This window comes from Lissotriton vulgaris, chromosome 5, assembly GCF_964263255.1.
Source record: "Lissotriton vulgaris chromosome 5, aLisVul1.2, whole genome shotgun sequence".
Classification (NCBI taxonomy): Eukaryota; Metazoa; Chordata; class Amphibia; order Caudata; family Salamandridae; genus Lissotriton; species Lissotriton vulgaris.
The window spans coordinates 843,990,936-844,011,831 of record NC_141693.1 but is presented as its reverse complement, the minus strand read 5'-3'; the positions used below and the strand labels follow the sequence as shown (position 1 = coordinate 844,011,831).

At 43.5% G+C, this 20,896-nt stretch overlaps 1 protein-coding gene across 3 annotated transcripts in view; it reads right to left on the bottom strand.

Moving 5' to 3' along the window:
* Window positions 1-20,896, bottom strand: part of LOC147711676 (nucleolar RNA helicase 2-like) — a 490,700-nt gene that overhangs the window by 176,291 nt on the left and 293,513 nt on the right. For all 3 annotated transcript variants that reach the window (XM_086922391.1, XM_086922393.1, XM_086922392.1), the window contains one exon: window positions 19,955-20,114. In XM_086922391.1, the coding sequence (XP_086778517.1) occupies window positions 19,955-20,114 (160 nt within the window). The remainder of the gene's footprint in view (window positions 1-19,954; window positions 20,115-20,896) is intronic.

Sequence of the window (20,896 nt, the reverse complement as noted above, 5' to 3'; positions counted from 1 at the left end):
GAAAACAGACAGGAAGGAAACAAAAACAAAGTGGAATGAGAAATAGGAAGAAAAAATAGCTGGAAAGGGAAAACAATAGCCTTTGAGAGAAATAAACCTAGGACGGCAGCATTGACACCTCCATCTGGGATAAGTGACTACATCAAGTGCAGGCTAGGTGGTGGCCAAGGTTCCAAAAGAACAAGGAAGGTCAGGATATTTTGGAATGGTTTGTGAGCTTTGAAGTTTATTTATTTATGTATTTATAAAACGCAACACTCATCCTGACGGATATCTCAGCACTGTGTAGCGTAACATATGGTAGGTTATGTTGGGGGTCTTCAGCTGCTCGCACTGAAGTCATAGGAAATGGTTTCTAGCTTTTTCCTGAACATCACATAGTTCTCAGTTAGACGCAATTCTTGAGGTCATTTGTTCCAGTGTTTAGCCGCCAAGTATGAAAATGATCGGCCTACTGTCACCGTAACGTAATTTGTCACTGGTCAAGTGCAGGCCTTAAATAAGGTGTCTAAGGCTGCTGCCTTAGTGAGGCACATATCATTGGAAGGGACAGCAACAATTGTAAGAATGCTTGTGGCAGACCAGATGGTCTATAAGGGAAAGAAGAAAGCTCCGATTAGGTGTTTTGAGCTGAAGCCAGCTCAGTACCTTCAGAGATTCTACAACTGCAAAAGAGCGATGTTCTCAACCTAGTAGCTGTGGAAATCAGAGAGGGACCTAGATGCTATGAAGCACATTCATCCTTACACAATGGAGTGATACTGGATTCTCCCACACTATGGTCTTAAAGAAGCACCTTAAACCTGAGGAGATACTCCCCTGGGACCAAGGTTAGAGGTTTGGTAACCAGTGGAGACGGCGAGGAGTATCTGCTGGACATGGTTGAGATGGAGTCCAATGGCATGGCAACCACAATTGATGTTGGGGTAAGGGAAAAGCAAGGTGCTGGATGTCTGTTTGTCAATGTTTAAATTGCCTCTGGCTTGGTGCCAGGACCTGAAGCCTTCATAGCTTGGACAATGTTGGCTTTGCTGACCAGAGCACAAGTCGCACATCAATCTCAGAGTGAGACTGGGATCATTCCTGATTTGCCAGGACAAGGTAGTTTGTAGGAAAAGGGAAGACTCTGGGATGGCAATGGCTGAAGAGGTCATCGCTTCTGCTCCAGAGGAAGGTAAGGATGAGTCTCTTGAAGTGGACCATTTGCTGAAGCCATGGTCGCTTCTAGAGCTGCAGGGTTTATTAGCTGCTGGAAAGTGGGGAGGGGTGTACTCAGGAAAATATCAGTAAGGCAAAGGATAAGTGACTTATGCTCCTGGGACTTCGGAAGGAAGCCCAGGAACAGGTCAGCAAAGGCGTGGTTGGGAAAGACCATGTTGGCTGGGAGAATTGCCTACTCAATAGCAAGGTGGTACATCCTGGGCCAGGAACTGGTGAGATGCTTGTGGTTCCATAAATGCACAGGAATTTCCTATTGTCACAAGCTCATGAAGTTCCCTTAGCAGGACACTTCACTTTGACATTAGAAAAAAGGATAGGTTGTACCCCCTGTTCTATTGGCCAGTTTGAGTAAATGGGGTGTATTATATGGTGGGGTTGTGAGGTTGCTTCACCTCGCCTCCCCCACCTGAGGGGTGGAGTTGGCAGAGGTGGGCACACCCCTCTTCCTCGCTTGTTTTTCCAGCCGGTTCTCCCGCCCAAAGTGGGGGTCAGAACCAGTGGGGACCAGTTGCTAAGAGCAGCAAGTGGCCTAGGGAAACTCACAAAGGCGGCAAGCCTTTGAAGCTCCCTCTTCGTGAACCCTGCCTATCCTGGGGGAGGAGGCTTGGCACCTTGTCCCAGGATGTGCACTGTTTCAGGCCCCATAGAGCAGCAGGCTTTCGACCCAGGAGTCCAGAAACATGTCTGGAGGTGGCAGCTGAAAGCAGCCTCAGCCTGGACACTAGTGCTGGGTTAGTTTTCAGGGGGCATCTCTATGATGCCCTTTGTGTGCATTTTTCATGAAATCCCACACTGGTATCAGTGTGGGTTTAATGTGCAGAGAAGTTGAGAAGTTTGACACCAAACTGCTCAGTTTTCAGTGCAGCCATTATGGTCCTGTGGAGTTCGTAAAGACAAACTCCCAGCACCATTTACTCTTAATGGCAGCACTGCACTTACAATGTCTAAGAATGTACTCAGACACTGTAGGAGTACAGGGCTCATGCACCTAACCCTCACCACTGGTATAGTGCACACAGCTAGAGGGTTGTAGGCATGAAACACAGATGTGTGCCATGTAGACACTTCCCTTTGTTCTGCACCAAAACACGCAGCCTGCAAAGGCAGTGTGCGAGTGTAATGGTACAGGACCTCTAAGGGTGGCACAACAAGTGCTGCAGCCCTTAGAGGCTTTCACTGGTCACAGTGCCCTGGGTACCTGTGGTACCATTTACCAGGGGCTGAATATGGCCAGAGATGCCAATTAGGTTTAGGCTTCAATGCAGTTTTACGGAAAGAACATAGGCCCTGGTCACCTTATTAGTAGGGGCCCAGGGCACACTCAGTCAAAGCACATCAGCAATTCAGTAAAAAGTTGGGGCAACCATGCAGAAAGAGGACACTTTCTCACACTACAGAATACCTGATACGAGGCCCCCAAATCTTATTTCAAAGCAGTCGAGAAGAAGGTCCAATCACTGCTGGGGAATTGAGGTCAAGCAGGAAATGCGCTACTCAAGCTTACAAGAGGCTGATATGATGGATGCATAGCTCTGACAGATAAATTCAGAAATACTTTTGGGCTGCACAGCTGTGCACGATAACTGGGCTTTCCTGACAGAGCTGGAGCCAGAATTCCAGATGGACAGGTATATATTGGGAAGGCGAGGATACCTGAAAGCCCAATATGGCCGTGGGAGGGTGACAGACTGGCCTGAACCCACTAGGACAGTAGTGAAACTTCAGAATTTAGCCGCAACATACTTTGGGTGAACAAACATGGGATGCTGAGATTCTAGGTACACTGCAGAAGCAACCAGGGTTTGACAGATGGGACCTACTTGGACTCCCACAGAGCGGGACATATGGACCCAGTGAGATATTACAACCCTGCTCAACTTACAACAGGAATAGCAACTAGCACCTTCTGAGATATACAGGTATCTGCAGTTCTAACATTCGCCCAGAGCAGTGTTGCCAAGCAGAACTTAACTTGTGGAATCCTCCCCACTGCAGGATAGACCGTTTGGAGATCCCAATCCCCGAAAAGCCAAGTCACTGTGTTGTAAAGCATTTTAGGACCATAGTGTAATTTTCCAGATTCATGCCCATATATAGGTATAAATCACCATGTCCTTATATAGGCATAGAAATCATAACCATATTTAGACTTAGCCCATGCAGTCCAAATACGGCATGGTTACTTCCACTAGTTCCGAAAATCCACAACTATTTCTTGGAAATACTCGCCTTCAGCAGTCAGGGACTCCCCCTTGCTTAAATATTGATTTATCAAAGAAATCTTGGAATTTTCAAAGAACTGTGAGTCTTTGATGACGTTATGTCCAACCTTACGTCAAACTCGGAACCACACTTGCCTTAGCAAACACACAGTGGTTTGGAGCAGTTCGACTATCTACCTACACGACACAGCTCGCCGCAGCAGGTGCTGAAGGAAGTTAACCCTCCAGCAGACACACTGAGAGAGACGCTGTCTTTTCTCCTGCCCAGAAATCCAGCTCCAGTGTTTCCAAGCTCCCCTTGCGGGGTGTTGGAAAAAAGTGAGAGAGAGTGAGAGAGAGTGAGAGAGAGTGAGAGAGAGTGAGAGAGAGTGGGTGAGAGTGGGTGAGAGTGGGTGAGAGTGGGTGAGAGTGGGTGAGAGAGGGTGAGAGAGGGTGAGAGAGGGTGAGAGAGAGAGAGGGTGAGAGAGGGTGAGAGAGGGTGAGAGAGGGTGAGAGAGAGAGAGAGAGAGAGAGAGAGAGAGAGAGAGAGAGAGAGAGAGAGAGAGAGAGAGAGAGAGAGAGAGAGAGAGAGAGAGAGAGAGAGAGAGAGAGAGAGAGAGAGAGAGAGAGAGAGACCAGACCTCCTTCATTCTAAATCAAGGTACAGAGCGGATTAGACCCTTGGAGAATTCTTGGATAGATTCTTGGCAAAGAATACTAAAACTAAGCTACACCTCACTTACTTCGTCCCTTGTACTAGACCTAGGTTAGGTACACCGGGGTAGGCGTATTTTAGAAGCACCAGTTGAGTACTTTTAGTCTTTGTTATTTATGTATGTTATTTTATATGGCTTAGAAACCATACCATGCTTTTACAGTATTTTATAATACTCTTCGTACTGTACGCATTGTACTTTGCAAACAGTATTACAATTGTAGCAGTTAATTTCTTCTGCATGAGAAAGAAGACTGTTCAATAAATACTTTTATTGAAAACGCCAGTCTCATTATTTCTCTGCACCGCTGGTGAAACGAAGCATGCACGATTGACTGAGTGAAATATCCATCTATTGTTTCCGCGACTCTAGGGATACGTTTTATCTTGGGAAACAAAGTTGTCATGTTTATGCGGTTGTCAGAAACTAATCCCTTCATGTTCATTCATGAAAGTTTCAAGTGACCTCTGAGCTAGCTGGCACACACAATTAAGTCTAGTATATTCGATAGAGACCTAGTCGACCTCAGTCCTACATCTAACCTATAGGATACATTATTCCAATGCCCAGAGCCTATTGGGAATATAGGAACTACACTACATGGCGCCCAACGTTTGGTAAGGCACTAATTTAACGCTAGATACTAGATTAACTCAGTCGTGCTTTTCACAGAGACCCCTTTTTCCTGTAAAATACTCCAATAGACGCCTGGAGTGGGTAAAAGGATAAAATATCCGCCGAAACTGAGTAGCACGAAAAAATCCTATATATTAGTTGTTGGTTTGTTCAACGTGATACAGTGTTCCAAAAATATTGTGCACCTTATCTTACTTTCCTTGAAACTTGCTCTGCAAACTTTCGGTCAACAAAATGACGGAGAGTGACGAAGAATTGGCTCAAGCTGTAGCAGCAGCAATTTAACAAAACCTAGACACTACAGGTTTTAATGAAAATGACCCGGATGCTATAATCATCCCAGCAAATGTAAGAAAAACAATAACTTATAAGCTTATAAATAATGGAGTATCATCGAGTGGTGGTAAAGTAATATTTGTCATAGAGGCACATGAATATTGGCAGACAGAGGTATTCTATTCATGGATTCTGTTTCCTGCAGCAAATCCAGTAACACAAATTCCACTACTACAAAGTGGAGGAAACTCCAGTGGAATACATCCCTTCGAGGACATTGAAAGTCCACTTACTTACCAAGAACATCAGCTCTGGTTTAAAGGCGCCCTACAACATCAAAATCAAATTACTAGGCTCGGTCCACTAGGTAGACCAGGATCAACGTGGCCGGTACTAGCCAGCTATACACTACATCCTGACATTGAAAGAATGACCGGTCCAGAACTGTTAGCTCAGCTAAAACAGGTAATCAAAATACATAGACAATTGGTTCAATATGTCATGCACACTTTAACAGTCCAACCTGCTGTAAGGATTCCGCAGCACAACCCTCACCAAGGGAACACAAACAAAATAACACCACAGACTATACAATCAGTCATTGGTAAGTTACCCACAAAAAGGAAACAAATTCCGTTCTTGTTAGCTCAAAAAAATTACTCAAATAGAGGCAGTATTTCCTGATAGTACACCTCATGAGAAACACAGAATCTTAACAATCTGTTTACCAATGGGGATTGCACCACATGTGGAGGATTGTGACACTTGGGGTATAGTCTTTGCTTCAATCTACACAAAAACACATGGTGTTCAGTCTATGGCGGTGATACCAGACGTCCTAAGACAGATTCAGAATGAATACGGACCGGAACGAACTTTGGATCTTGGTGTGAAATTATTAAAAGATTTCAAACAGGTCTCGGCTATACTACTAGCTAATATTAAAGGTGAAGCAGCATCTGTGGCAATCCGCCAAAAGATAAAGAAATAGATTTAACTGAGCAACCATATGAACTTGCAAGAATTATTGAAAAATCCTTTGAAGAACTAGGTAGAGATAGTTTGGGTGGGAAACCAGTAAAACCCCAACTAACAGAAAATCCTGAAAAAGTATTTTGTTATGTTAAATGTTATGTTAAAATATTTTATACCGCGCACGTTTACCGAAACGGTTTCTTGGCGCTCATAACAGATGCGGAGGGCAAGGGCAGAGGTTTACTCAAATGCTAACTGATAGAGATTTATTAAAAATAATCTCACTACTACTAAAAAGAAGTGGGAAAACACGAAACAGACACTTCCTAAAGAGAAGCGTTCTCAGTCCAGAAAAAGGTCTCAACAGGAGCCCTCTGAAAAGAGGTTTAACCTCAGGAATAGGGATAATATGGGAAAACCTGATAGATATCAAGATACTGATACACTTTCCTCTAGTACCTTTTAGACTTCCTTGCAGAAATCCGAAAGAAGAGGACGATCAGAACACAAGGAAGAACGCGTGAAACCCAAAGACGATCAGCACGTTCAAAAAAATAAGAAAACTCAATTCACCAAGAAGAAGGTAGCAAGTATAAAAATAAGACATGCCGAGGATCTTGAGGACACAACTCAAGAACGGGGAGTGGGCCCAGACGATGCTAGACAGCGCAGCAGAAGTCACCATGGCTCGCAAGATCCTGAAGGATCCTCTGAAGACAGTGGACTTGAATGAATGCATTCAAGTTAAAACTTCCGACACCAGGGTTAGTGTACCCCATAAGTTATATGAAGTGAAACTCCGGATGGAGGGGGACATAAGTAGAAAAATAAAAGCACTCTTTTGGGAGAAGCTATCTATAACCCATGACATCCTTCTAGCTGAACAAGACTGGCCACCTGAATTTGTCAGGGAGCGCCCACATGGCGAAGAGATCATTATGCCAGCCTTCTCAAATCATATTCAGATTCATAAACAATGCACCTATGCCAGAAAATGGGCAGTAGCCCAGGCTCCAGCATTATATAAAAATCATGTAGGATGGGATGAGGTTTCTCCTCTCCATAAAATCCAGTAAAAAAATCAATCAAATGCCCAAAGGCTATATCCTGTTAAACAGGAAGCTAAAAAAAACAGGTCAGGGAGATCTTAGATCAACTTGAATACCAAGGGGTGATTGAAACATGCACCACCTCAATGAACAATCCTTTGTTTCCGGTCTCCAAACCAGACAATACATATCGTCTAGTTTTGGACTACAGACACTTGAACTCTTGTTGCAAAACTTTTGCAGTACAAAATGCAAACAGTGCAGCACTGATGAATAAGATTGTGCGTAAAAAATATAAAAGCACATTAGATATTTCAAATGGTTTCTTCTGTCAAAACATTGCACCAGAAAGCAGGTACTTGACCGCTTTCTTAATTATGGGGACACAATTTTGCTGTCTCCCCCAGGGATTCAAGAATAGTCCAGGGTTATTTTCAGCCAGAGTAACAGTCACTACAAACATATGATAATGAGGCATTATCTTATGTCGATGACACCTATCTTACAGACAATGATTTGGACAGGCACTTAAACAGAGTGAACACCATTATACTTGAGTTCGCCTCTGAAGGGTACAAATTAAATTTTAAGAAATCACGAATTGCCCACCTCAAAGTCCTATTCTTAGAATATGAACTTTCGAGTGAAGGTAAAAGCCTGGCAGCCAACTTTTTAGAAAAGTGTGCGCTGCTCCAACCTCCTAAAATGCTGAAAAACTTAGCCAATTCTAGGTTTTCCTGAATTTTGGAAGAACTTACATTCTAACTTACGCAGAAAGGGTTAAACCGCTCTATGAACTAATCAAACCTGATTTCAAACCAACTACTTGGACTAAAAAACACACAGAAATGTTGCGTTCAGAGCAAACAGACATGTTAGCAACATCACATTTACAGACGTGACAACGTACGCAGCCTTTAATGAAGGTGAAAAGGTACCAATAGCTTATAAATCACACTTGTACACACAAGCTGAAATGAAATTCACTTCAACAGAAAAAATTCTGACAGTGGTTCAAACTGCAGTAGCAAAAGAGCCCTCGCACAGGGAAAACGCATAATGGTAGTTACACCTGTACCTGCCTTAGAGGCAGTGACAAAAGCGAGCATTCCAAATGCTAAAGCTTTACATCCGAGATGGATACAATGGGTTAATTCTCTTGCTGCAACAGACGTTGAATACGTTTTTGACCCTTACTTGAAAACTCAAGAATTTCTACAATATGAACAAGAATGTCCTCGGCCTATTGAGATTCTGCCACTAGAACATTACGGATGTATAATTTATACAGACGGATCAGCACAGCCCGTTATTGGGGGCAGACAAGCTCATAGTGCTGCGTGAGCAATCGTTAAAGGTCTCTGGCGCAATGGTAAATTCCGATCAATGGTCACAAAAACTCAATCTCTAGGAGACTGTACAGCTCAGAGAGCTGAACTACAGGCTTTCAAGATGGCGCTTGAGAGCGAGGAGCCAAGATGGCGGCAGAGACGGACGTGTAGTCTCCCGGCTCCCCGAGCCTTTGTCTCCCGCTGATATATCCTGCCTTCGATCCTGATTTTGCGTGACTGCGGGAGGACGGCGAAAGTGCGCTGAGGCCGTTGCCATTTCTCCGGGAACCCTGCCAGCCTCCCAGCCGGAGAAATTGCCGAGCTACGTTGGCGGCCGCCCCTGGTCCTGGAGCTGAGACCCGGGCTACTCCGCTAAGATGGCGCTTGCTGGAGCACCGTGAACGACCGATCTGGGGGGGGAGGCTGGCGATCTGCCTCACAACGTACGACGCGACGATACTCCCTGGCCCCCTTTGCGAGATCTTCTCCTGGATAGTTGGAATTTCCCTGCCTCTTCGCTCTGGGGGAGCTCAGGTGAGACGCGCCGTGCCTTCCCCGTACTGGAGTACAGCCGACTAGCGGAGCCTGCCTCTGGTTTTGCCCCCGCCCTGATTTTGCTACGGGGAGCTCATCTTGTTGTTCGCTCGCCGCCAGCTGCCCTGGACTATCCTGGTGGCCTTGGACCCTGTTGGCCCCGCGGACCTCGCCTACACATTCCCGCGGTCTCCCGGGTGGGTGGCGATGATGGCTGGCGCCATTGAGGCGATGATGGGCTACACTACGGCCCAGGATTGTGACTCCGGATGGGCACCTGATCGGCATGCTGGGTGGCGAGCCGCACCTCCAATTACGGACAGGGTGGAACATTCCCCTGATACAACCTGCAGCACTGTTTTAGTAGCGCTTGCCGACCTGAGGGCTGCGTGGTGTGAGAGCTCGCTAGTACTGTGCAGGAAGCTTGATGATGCGGGTCTTTCAGCAGCGCTTATACCACCAACTTGTTCCCCTCGCTGTGTTGATCCGCCTCCGCTGAGCTCCGACTGTGTTACAATGTTGCCGCCTAAACGCATGGAGGACAGTTCTTTTGGCAACGCTACAGTGTTTCCCTCCCTGCCTGCATCTAAGACCTCATTTGTGGCATTTCAACCTTTGTTTACGGCGCAGTCGGCGCTGCAACTGGCTTTCCTGTTGATTTGTGATCTACAGGCTCCGCTATCATTGAACCATATTCTGGGATGCCTGTCTGCTCTGGAAACGTTACTCCTTGGGGACAGTGGAACTGTTTGTGCTTGGCGGCGTCCATCTTGCTCTCGGATATCTCGATTCTGCCGAGGGTGGCCATCTTGTCTCTTTGTTCTACCTGAGGCGAGCTCTTGCCGGGTGTCATGGTTGGGTGGACGCTTGCGATCTGGTCAGGGCTAGGGGCTTCCGTGCTATAACTTGTGCTGGTCTGTCTGGTGGGGTCTCGGACTGGGGCGCTTCCTCAGCGCTTATTGCAGTGATGACTCTTCACATCTCATTCTGTTATTGCTGTTTATTGTGGTAATTTCGTGTATGGGTTGGAAGTGTGCAATTCTGGCTGGGAGTTCGGGAGACTTTGGATTTTGCCCTCCTCCGGTAACAATAGGTTTATTTTTTCTTTTCTTCCTTTTCTTTTTACTATATTTTGTGTCTTATTGGGCGACAGGCACACTGCTGGGGGGGGATAGGCCGTAGCCTCTGCATGCGTGTAGGGTGGGGGGGTTGGGGGTTGGGATTTTAGTTATCATTTTTTGTTCTATGGGCCTGATTTTCTTCTCATTCTTCTGCTCTTTTCTTTCCCTGTTTTCTATCTTGAGTCCGTGAATGGGATTGGTGATGGGTGGGCAACGGGGGATGCGGTGCTTTTTGACTGGCTCCATTATCCTGATACGTATACTCTTGTGCCGCCATACTGCCTGGGGGTTTCGACTTCTGTTGTTGCTGATTTTCGCTTGATGATGTTGCCTGATTGTGTACTGAAGTGATCCTACGGACTCCGCTTTCCTTGGCTTACTATTTATATAAAATGATAAACTTCATTTTTGGGACAAAATCTTAAAATTAACCTTCACTGCTCCTGGACACGGTAACACAGCGCTATCCGTTGTAACTCTAATTGCTTGCTGATCTGTATTAATGAGCTACTGTGTCGCCGTATTGTTTGCACTTGTGCTTAAAATGGTATTGTGGCCGGCCTGATGGTTGTAGGCCGGTATTTGTTCTTTTATACTGCACAATAAAGGTTTCCCAAAAATTTAAAAAAAAAAAAAAAAGATGGCGCTTGAAAATACCGATCGCGAATTCCCCACACTCAGTGTGCGATTCGTATTACTGCGTCCAGTCTTACAATGAATACTTGCAGAACTGGGTTCAAAACGGGTTCAAAAACACAAAAGGTGGCACAATCAAGAATAAAATGCTTTGGGGACAAGTAGTTCTATTACAGAAAGAACTACAAAAGACTCATGTGATCCATACACTGAGTCATCAGCGTGATGGGGTTCATGTTGCAAGGAATTCAATGGCTGATGAAGCTGCGAAGGCAGCTGTGCAAACTGCTTCCTTAGCTGCAATCACTCGTTCGAAAACAAAAATAGACGGTGAAATAATGCTAGCTGTCAATGCTACAATGAAAGACAGTGGTGCAGCGTTACCTCTGAACTATCCACTCGAATATACATACGTAATTGATGCAAACTCCATTCCTTTTGCTCGAATCCCTGGAGTGGGGGATATGGTAATTCCAAACAGGAACCGGAGAGGTGCTTTGGTTGAAGAAGCACATATGGGAGAGGGTCTGACACATCAGGGGATCTCAAAATCTCTGCTAGAATTAAAAGAGATGTACTAGTGGCCAGGGAAGAGCGTCCAAATTTACGAGTTTGGAATTAATTGCGATGTCTGTTACAGAGATCATAGCTTTGAACGCCACCAGATACCCGACTACAGTGTAGCCAGTCCAGTTCAGTCACCATTGTTAGACAGCAGTAGACGTTCTACACGCAGACATCACCATAGACGAATGCGGTCACACAACTATTAGGACAGATTCATTTGGATGTGGCCTCAGCGCTCGGCTGACGCCCAAACGGTTATAAAAGATTTGCGAGTCTTTATCGGCACATACGCAATCGGCACACTACATTCTGACCAGGGTCCTGCGTTTAGCTCTCGAGCTTAGAAGGAGGCCACGGCCAGCTTGGGCGTTGCATTGCAGTATTCGAGTCCATTCCATCGTGAGGGAAATGCGGTAGTGGAAAGAAAAAAACGTGTCATAAAGCAATCTATACCAGCTAGGGTATTAGGTTCGGGTGACTGGTGGGTCAAACATCTAATAAGTCCAACGTAGTCTTAATAATCTGCCAAGAAGTTCTCTGGGTGGAATCACTCCATATGAAATGCTTTTTGGTACTAGAATGCTTATCCAGTATCTTGATCGTCACACTTCAGTGGTGGAACAAAAACCCTTTGATATCAAATTCCGTTTGGCTGTTTTGCAGGACTTAAATGAAACAAGAAAACATGTCAGCAACACACTACAGAAGCAGACGACCACTGAAGAACAAACACCTGTCACAGCAAGGCCTGTATGGATTCCAAAGATTGGGGTTCTAGTCAGAGAAAAGATCTCGGACAAGAAGGAATTTGTGCCTTCTTACAGAACACCAGTACCTGTACTAGCAATCCACGGATCAAGAACAATAGTACTGTCGCCCCTTTCTGGAAGAAAGGAAATCAGGTCGGTATCCATCGACCTGGTCAAACCACATCATGTGGCCGATAAGTAGTAGGTCCAGTGGACTCCAAAGATGTAGCAGACGACACAATCCAAGAGGTTCAAACTGAAAGACTTATCACCTTTGATAAACCTACAGTGAGACAAGAAGGACTATGCAACAAAGCCATGGAACTTGTGCCTCTTGAAACCCAAATACCAGTTCGTCAAGACACTCCTGTCTACAATGTTATAGCCTCTGACTATACAAATATGACAAAGGAAGACGCAGCTCCAGCAATTTCAAGTAATCTGGATGCAATACCAACAATTGACAGAACTGCCTCTGGCTATTTCATCAACGTTGATACATTTTCTGAGGATCCCAGTGAACCCGAAATAACGCCAGCAATTAAAACTTTTTAAGAAAAAATAACAGAACTCTCATCAACCTGAAAAAACATATCTGGTTTCACCATGGTTGAACTATGGATTGTGTTAGGTGTACTTTTTCTCCTAATTTGGCTCATTCTCGTTTTAAGTTTGGGAAAGCTGGTAGGTGGAAAATATAGTAAAATGTATAATGTGAACAACAAGGACCCCCTGTTCAGAATAAATGATTCCTAAGGAAGGGAAATAAACTGTATGCATATCATGGCCTAATCTTAGCAAGCAAAAGGGGAAGGTAAATACATAAAGGAACCACAAAATCAATTAAATATAAAAAGCTCTGTTTCATTTAATAAGTATTCATATTAAAACCAAACATCGTAAACAATAATCAAAAACAGTATTTACCTTCCCCTTTTGCTTGCTAAGATTATGCCATGATATGCACACAAATATAGTAAAATGGACACAGCAAGTAAGAACATCAACTTGCTCCTGAAACCTCACAAATCATCTCATCGTGAGCGGAGAGACCTGTGGTCAGTGAACATCAGAGCCGTTCCTATACCTGGTGGTATATAATGGGATACAACTGATTATGTCATTTATGGCCCGGTGGAACTGTTGAAGATTACACACCAGTTTAAGGTTTCTTTGAGTGACTGTTTCACCCAGCACATTTTCTGATGATTGGGACTTTGAGACTGTTAACATTTTGACAGATTTAGAAATGTCAGCAAAATTCACAAAACACGAATACTTAGAAGGTTCATCAGAATATGAATTAATATATTGTTTTAATCATTATGGTCATTATTTACACAAATCTGCAAATCCTAGAAATGTTTATAATTATAATCAATGGGAACATTGTCCAACGCCACCAAAGGCCAGCTCAAAAACATTTTATGAAAAGTTTCCACACTTCTCAGGTTTTAATGTCACAAATCTAGAAACGTTTTATTTAAAAAATGTGAATAAGACCGGAATGAAAAACATGTCTAATACCAAGCAAACATATTCTGCCGCCTTTTATGCTCAGCTGTCCACATTAGGTTTTAACTTTTGGAAAGACAACATTGAGACAAAAACTGTCTGGGGCACAAAAGACTGTCAGGTGCAGGAATAAGAAGCATTGTTCAGAAAGTGCATTATCCCAGAGCAAATAATGTTTTAAATGACACTGTTCAACAAACATCTTGTTTTGGCATTGCTAAGATAAAAGAATTAAACAAATCGTCCACACCTAAGCCCACACCGGACAGTAATAGCACTGCAGATGAGGAGGTAGACGGAAAACATATTTTAAAACAGAACAGAACTAATCCTGATAGAAAAAATTGTTAATCTGGCCCGCAGACACGAATAACTGTCAAGAAAGATTCCTGAACAAAATACAAGGGTTCACAGTAACTAGGCCAGATCCAAGATATTCCCAGAGACAACATCCAGGGATAGTAACAACTTACAGTGTAGGAAAACTATGCCTTGAGTGGCTACAGAAATCCACACTTCCAGAAATAAAACACTTAACTTTACTTAAAGATGGCGTTTGAGAGACTTCTTACTAGGACCTCATAAACCACATCATCAACGTTTCATATACGCTGGTATATACGCTGCTTACAATGAAGCATGGAAAGTCACGCAAATGGAAACTGCAGAAAGAATACGAGAAATTGATCTTATTAATTTAGAGAAAGCTCTCTGTAGTGGACAATGGGTTAACGACTGTCCTCCAGAATTTTTTCTTTGGACAGCATTGTATCCTCTGCCATTGACATAATGGAACAGGACTTGCTAATGTTACAACATGGCCAGTCTAAATTACGTTCTATAATGCTGTTAGGCTTGACGTTACAAAATCTCTGTTCAGGCTACGTGCCATGGCGCCTAATCTACACCAGGTCATTGTTTGCTGTATTTAACCTTACAGAAAAACGAATCTCGTTGGCACAAAAAGGAGCAGACCCTACGGTGCTGAGCATAGAAAAACTGGAAAGATTACCATTAACTGTTTCTGAGAAACCTGTTGTAGAATGGATAATACATGGCATCATCACGATACCAGTGACGATTTTGCAGTTTCATTATTGCTTAAAACACATAGGCCTGTATGAAAGGTTGGGTAAAGAGTACATTAAGTCGACCTGGGATTTACCATACACACACAAATGTTGGAGTGGGGGGAAAGGAGGTATTTCTTAGTGGAAAAAATTGTAAAAACTCACTAAGCGGTACACTTTTGTGTCAAGGTATTAACACTGAGACTGTGAGGGTTCTTCAAATAACCTTTCTTGCCACCTGCACGGTTCTCCCGCATCAGTGATAGATCCAGTTTTTAGGCAGCTATCCAATGGTAGCTACATAATGTTGAATGATGACAGCTGTTGTGGAATGATGCCAGGAAAAGCCTATCTCGTTAGTGTGTCAGCCAGGGTCACTTGTTGTATGCAAGTATTGTTTCCTAAAAGCAAGTCAGACGGGGAGTCGCCGTTATGGCCTTCACTGAACATCTCTTCTATACAAATTGATACTTTAAGCCGAATGAAAGCCATTCTTTTACAAAAAACTGTGCCACTGACCTAGTCCAGTGAGACGTATGATCTTTAAGTCGCAAGGACTTTTGCGGAGATACATGCCCTATTATCAACAAACTGTCCCATACATTTCGTAGAAATGTTAGGTCGTATCTTAAACATGTCAGGACTGTTGGCACCCTTTGAAGCAGTCCTAGGCATTTTTCCAAACTTGGTGCACTCTGTTCGGCGGCCTGCCTCATTTTGGGACTCGTAGCAGCAAGTCCAGTCACCAGCGATACTCAGACTACCATGGAGAACGCTCTCCTGGCCATGCAGTATCGTGAAAGAATTACACAGATTCTTGGCTTGGCTCATTTAAGAGATCTGAATACCACTTGGTTCCTTTAGTTCAGACCAATCTGGCAAGATTGCATCTTACCTGTTCTACGATGCCTGCTTTGCGGAGAAGAATGCATGTTAGATGTTTGACACTTCCATCAGCACTGCCAACGGAAGTTGACTCTTTGTTTGGTTCGGTAACTGCTCATGCATCGTGTTGCCCCAAACGGCTGCCAATCCTCATGACGGCATTCATTGAGGTCTCACCGGCAAGTCCAGCTGAGGGAGAGATACGTGGACCAACAGGCACACAGATACCATATACTGCGAACATTGCTAATGCGACTGATGCGGACGGCGATGATTCTCATCTGTGCACAATTGATCTACTTAATGAAGTAGTCCAACTTTCACCTACTGTGATAGACTATTTCTTTGCCAGCTTAGAAGATGGATTTGGTCTTTTCTGTAGGCAGTATGGTCTTGAGATCAATACAGGGAAGACCAAATTCATGATTTTCAACCCCTCCCCCACAACCAGACCCAACCCTTCCCTGAATTCCATAGAACTGGAGAGGGTAAAAACATTCCAGTGCCTGGGCGTAACCTTGCATGAGAACCTATCCTGGGGACCACAGATCTCAAGCTCGCGAATAAGGCTTTCTCAACTGTCCGGGGCTATTCTAAGGGTTACGAACACCCCAACTTTTAAACCAATAGCTCCTGCAGTTGAAATGTATAAAACACAAGCGAAGTCGGCTGCATTATACGGCAGCGAACTATGGGGTCATCAAGCTGCAAATGAGTTAATGTGTGTGGAAAATAATTTCCTGAGACGCCTTTTGGCCCTTCCAACTGCAACTCCTCTGTTTCCCTTACGTCTAGATCTGGGTCTACCGTCTATAAGGGAGGACCTTGAATCCAAACCATTAAGATTCTGGCATAGACTTTGGTCAACAAATGAGCTAAAACACTATAGGCAAGATCTCGTTCATGTCATGAATTTAAACCATAGTGATAAGATCCCTTTGCTTTCCTTTGTTAAGCAAGAACTGTACCGGCTGGGCTTCCAGGAGTTGTGGGAGGCCCCGGAATTAGGCTGCATCAGGGTCCCCCGGAAAAGACTCGTAGAGGCTTACAAGGAACAGAGTCTTGCCTCTCATGTGCTTGCACCCCGTACTGGTATTTTAACCCACCGTTTTATTGAATCCAAAAATTCTTACAAGTTTGAAACTTTTATGGACTATATTTTCCCGATTTTGGCAAGGAAGCTATTTATCCAGTGGCGGTTTGGCACTCTACCTATTAAATCCTTTACTTGCAAATGGACCAAAGGGGGGGACAAGATATGCCCTGGCTGTAATTCCTGCGATGAGGAGGAAATCTATGTTCTGTTCTTCTGCCCTTCCTACAAGACACCTAGGAAACATTGGCTTGTGCCCTTGTGTAGGAACATGGGTATAAGGAACTTTCTAATATCGTTCAGAATATTGAAAACCGAGTCCTCCCCACATATTGTATTCGCAGTTGCAAAATATCTTTTGGCCATGTGGCGCATTAGGTCCAAGTTGCTCAAAGCAAGACTACCATATGACTGTACTGCCTACCCCCTTCGCTGGCATTGTAACCTTTAGCTTTCATGGTCATGTGTCTCAAAACACTATGTTTTACTCTCACACCCAATGCCATCAAATGATTGTTGCTTGTATGCTTATGTATTTTATATCCCCCAAATTTTTAATGTTATCAAATGATTGTATGTTTGTATGCTTTTATGCATCTTTTATGGTCTAAATAAAGAATTTTTGGATTGGATTGGTAATGTTTTCTCCTGACAGCGAGAATAACTTTTGAAATTAGCACACAGCGTTCTATCAACTGTGAATTCGAACTTCGCTTTTCAAAACAATCCTTCTAAACTTTGGAACTCTATTTTCTACGATTCGATTTGACTTTTTTCAAAATTGAACTTTTTTTGGCACAAAGTAAACTGCTTAAAGTAGAACTATTCTTGGGAACAAGAATCCTTTGAATATTTCCTAGAGACAATATTTGACCTTGTCCTCAAAACCAAATCAGTATACATATTCTGCTATGGGATGGTCTCGACCTTTTTTATTCTGTAATTAAGAGCCATTTCATAAATGTAATTTCATGATTCATTAGGTTAGCATTAATACTTTATGCTACATATTTTATATGTAAACACTATTCACAAATGCGTACAGTTCAAATGCTCATTTTCGTGTACAACCTTTTCAAATGCATTTCGTGTATTTTGGGTGGGATTGTAAACACATGCTTTAGATCTGTTTTATGGTTAGAATTTAGTAATGTTAAACATAATAAAGTGGAGTGGGTGTTGTAAAGCATTTTAGAACCCTAGTGTAATTTTCCCAATTCATGCCATATATAGGTATAAATCACCATGTCCTTATATAGGCATAGAAATCATAACCATATTTAGACTTAGTCCATGCAGTCCAAATACGGAATGGCTACTTCACCTAGTTCTGAAAATCCACAACGATTTCTTGGAAAAACTCTCCTTCAGCAGTGAGGGACTTCCCCTTGCTTAAATATTGATTTATCCAAGAACTCATGGAGTTTTCAAAGAACTGTGAGTCTTTGATGGCGTTATGTCCAACCTTACGTCAAACTCGTCACCTTCAAGGTATAAATATGCCCACACTTGCCTTAGCAAACACACAGTGGTTTGGAGCAGTTCTACTATTTACCTACACGACACAGCTCGCCGCAGCAAGTGCTGAAGGAAGCCGACCCTCCAGCAGATGCACTGAGAGAGACGCTGTCTTTTCTCCTGCCGAGAAATCCAGCTCCAGTGTTTCCAAGCTCCCCTTGCGGGCTATTGGGAAATTGAGTCTTGAGAGAGAGAGATACCAGACCTCCTTCATTCTAAACCAAGGTACAGAGCTGATTAGACCCTTCGAGAATTCTTGGATAGATTCTTGGCAAAGAATACTAAAACTAAGCTACACCTCACTTACTTCTTCCCTTGTACTATACCTAGGTTAGGTACACCGGGGTAGGCGTCTTTTAAAAGCACCAGTTGAGTACTTTTAGTCTTTGTTATTTATGTATGTTATTGTATATGGTTTAGAACCAATCCATGCTTTTACAGTATTATTTTATAATACTCTTCGTACTGTACGCATTGTACTTTGCAACCAGTATTAAGATTGTAGCCGTTCATTTCTTCTGCATGAGAAAGAAGACTGTTCAATAAATACTTTTATTGAAAACGCAAGTCTCTATTTCTCTGCACCTCTGTTTCCGCGACTCTAGGGATACGTTTATCTTGGGAAACAAAGTTGTCATGTTTATGCGGTTGTCAGAAACTAATCCCTTCATGTTCATTCATGAAAGTTTATAGTGACCTCTGAGCTAGCTGGCACTCACAATTAAGTCTAGTATATTCGATAGAGACCTAGTCGACCTCAGTCCTACGTCTAACCTATAGGATATATTATTCCAATGCGCAGAGTCTATTGGGAATATAGGAACTACACTACAACTGGACCTATACAAAGCTAATGAACAACACACCTGATGCCTTTCAACCCTTAAGCTGTTAAAGGGATTGGGACGTGGGAGGTCTGCTAGATGGAGAATAGTAGGATGTCCTCGCAGCACCTCCTAGGGAGGTGGCCACACAATCAGACTTCAGACTGGTCCAGTTAAGGATCCACCATCACTCCCATTACGCTCGGACAACTATGGTAAAGATGGGGAGGGCGACTGATACACATGGCTTGTGTGCCTGTGAGCAGACTGGAACTTTCTCATCCTGTGAGACTGCCCAGCAATACAGGAATTCTGGTCTGGAGTGGTGGAATGCCTGGGTGAAGTAGGGGGAGGGGGTTTGAAGGTCTCCGCAAAACAAAGTGTTCTTAGTATTTGGGGCGAAGCAACTGTAAGCAGGGAGCAGCGGACATGGATTACGCTTGGCCGGGGGGGGATTGGATTTGGAACAATTTGTGAAGATATTCTGGGATGTAAGATAGCGCTAATGTTAATGGTTGTTGATGTACGTATTCCATTTTCAATAAAAAAGTGTTAAAAAATACGTTTGTTTGGTGTTTGTGGAAGACAATTACAAGACACAAAAGAAGTGAAGGTAATGTTGTAGATGAGATGCTCAAGCCTGTGAAAACGTTATGTGACAGCATAAAGGACAGAGAAGAAAGTATTGTGGCTAGTTACAAGCAAAGTAATAAATGAGATGGATGCTGGCATTAGAGAATGAATTTACAGGTAAGAGGCACAAAAAACTAAAGAAAAAAAAGAAAAAACAAAGAAATAAAAAGAGTAAAGAAAAATATCTTGTTTGAAAAAATAAAGTTTGCAGAAAGAGGAACACAATGTATAGTGCAAGAAAAAATGTAAGCTGACAAGCAAAACATTTCTCAACAAATTACAACATAATATTAAAAACGTTAATCGCTAATATTTCCTTTTTAACAGTCAAACAATACTGAAAAAAATATTACTAAACCAAATAAAATATCAAGAATAAAATGTTTTAATTTATTTAAACATACCGCGTCTGAGTTAAGCAAAGACCGCTGTTCTATGGCAGTGGCTCCAGAAATGTGAGCTAATGCTGCTGCCAAAGCCTCCACTGCTCCCTTCTCCTCTATCAGTTGCGCTGCAGATATTTTGAAGTGCTCAATGGCGGAAGGGGGCACAGAATCCAAGAATCTAATATGGTAGCAAAAATATATACATATATCTTAATATATTTCACTAATCATACTTGTTCTAATCTCTATGCATCTTAGTCACCTCCGCATTTTTTCAAACAGCCAAACTGTTTCAGTTTAACAATTTATGGAGACTCAGTATTGGAATACGGGGCTTTGTGCCCAAGCAACATGTCCACAGTCTTGGAAAGCTCCAGTTATCACACAATTATTTACCTGCACTTTACTTTTCTTAGGACTGATAAATGTGGGCATCCGTAGTTGCTAAACTAACTTGCATTTTCGCCATGCTAGGAAATGATGGAGTTAGTAGAAAGGGAAAAAAAGTGATGTCTAAGTGTGTATATCTAATTAAGATAGAACTGGAACAGATATAGGTCCCGGTAGGGCCGGTCCTAGAACTTCTGGGGCCCCGGGCGAAAGGGAAGATGTGAGGCTCCCCTAATTTCCATGTAACATCCAGTCGCGGCCGGCATGATGCACGGGGGGGGGGGGGGGGGGGGGGGGGTCTCGTGGGGGTTCGGCGCAGGGGTAATTAAAAAAATTAATAAACTTACCTTCCAGGGTCTCGCGTTGTCTCAGCTCCTGACCTGCTCTCCTGCCTCTGGCAGGAACAGGAAGCAGGCAACCTCCTTCCCTAAGCCAATCACAAGGCTGCAATGGCCTCATTGTGATTGGTCGGTATGCCGACCAGCCAGGCGCCTATGGGGAGGCCTTTTTCTCCATGTAGGGTGCAGTGCCCATGACTGGTTTGGTCGGCCCCGGAGGCCCAACCAAACA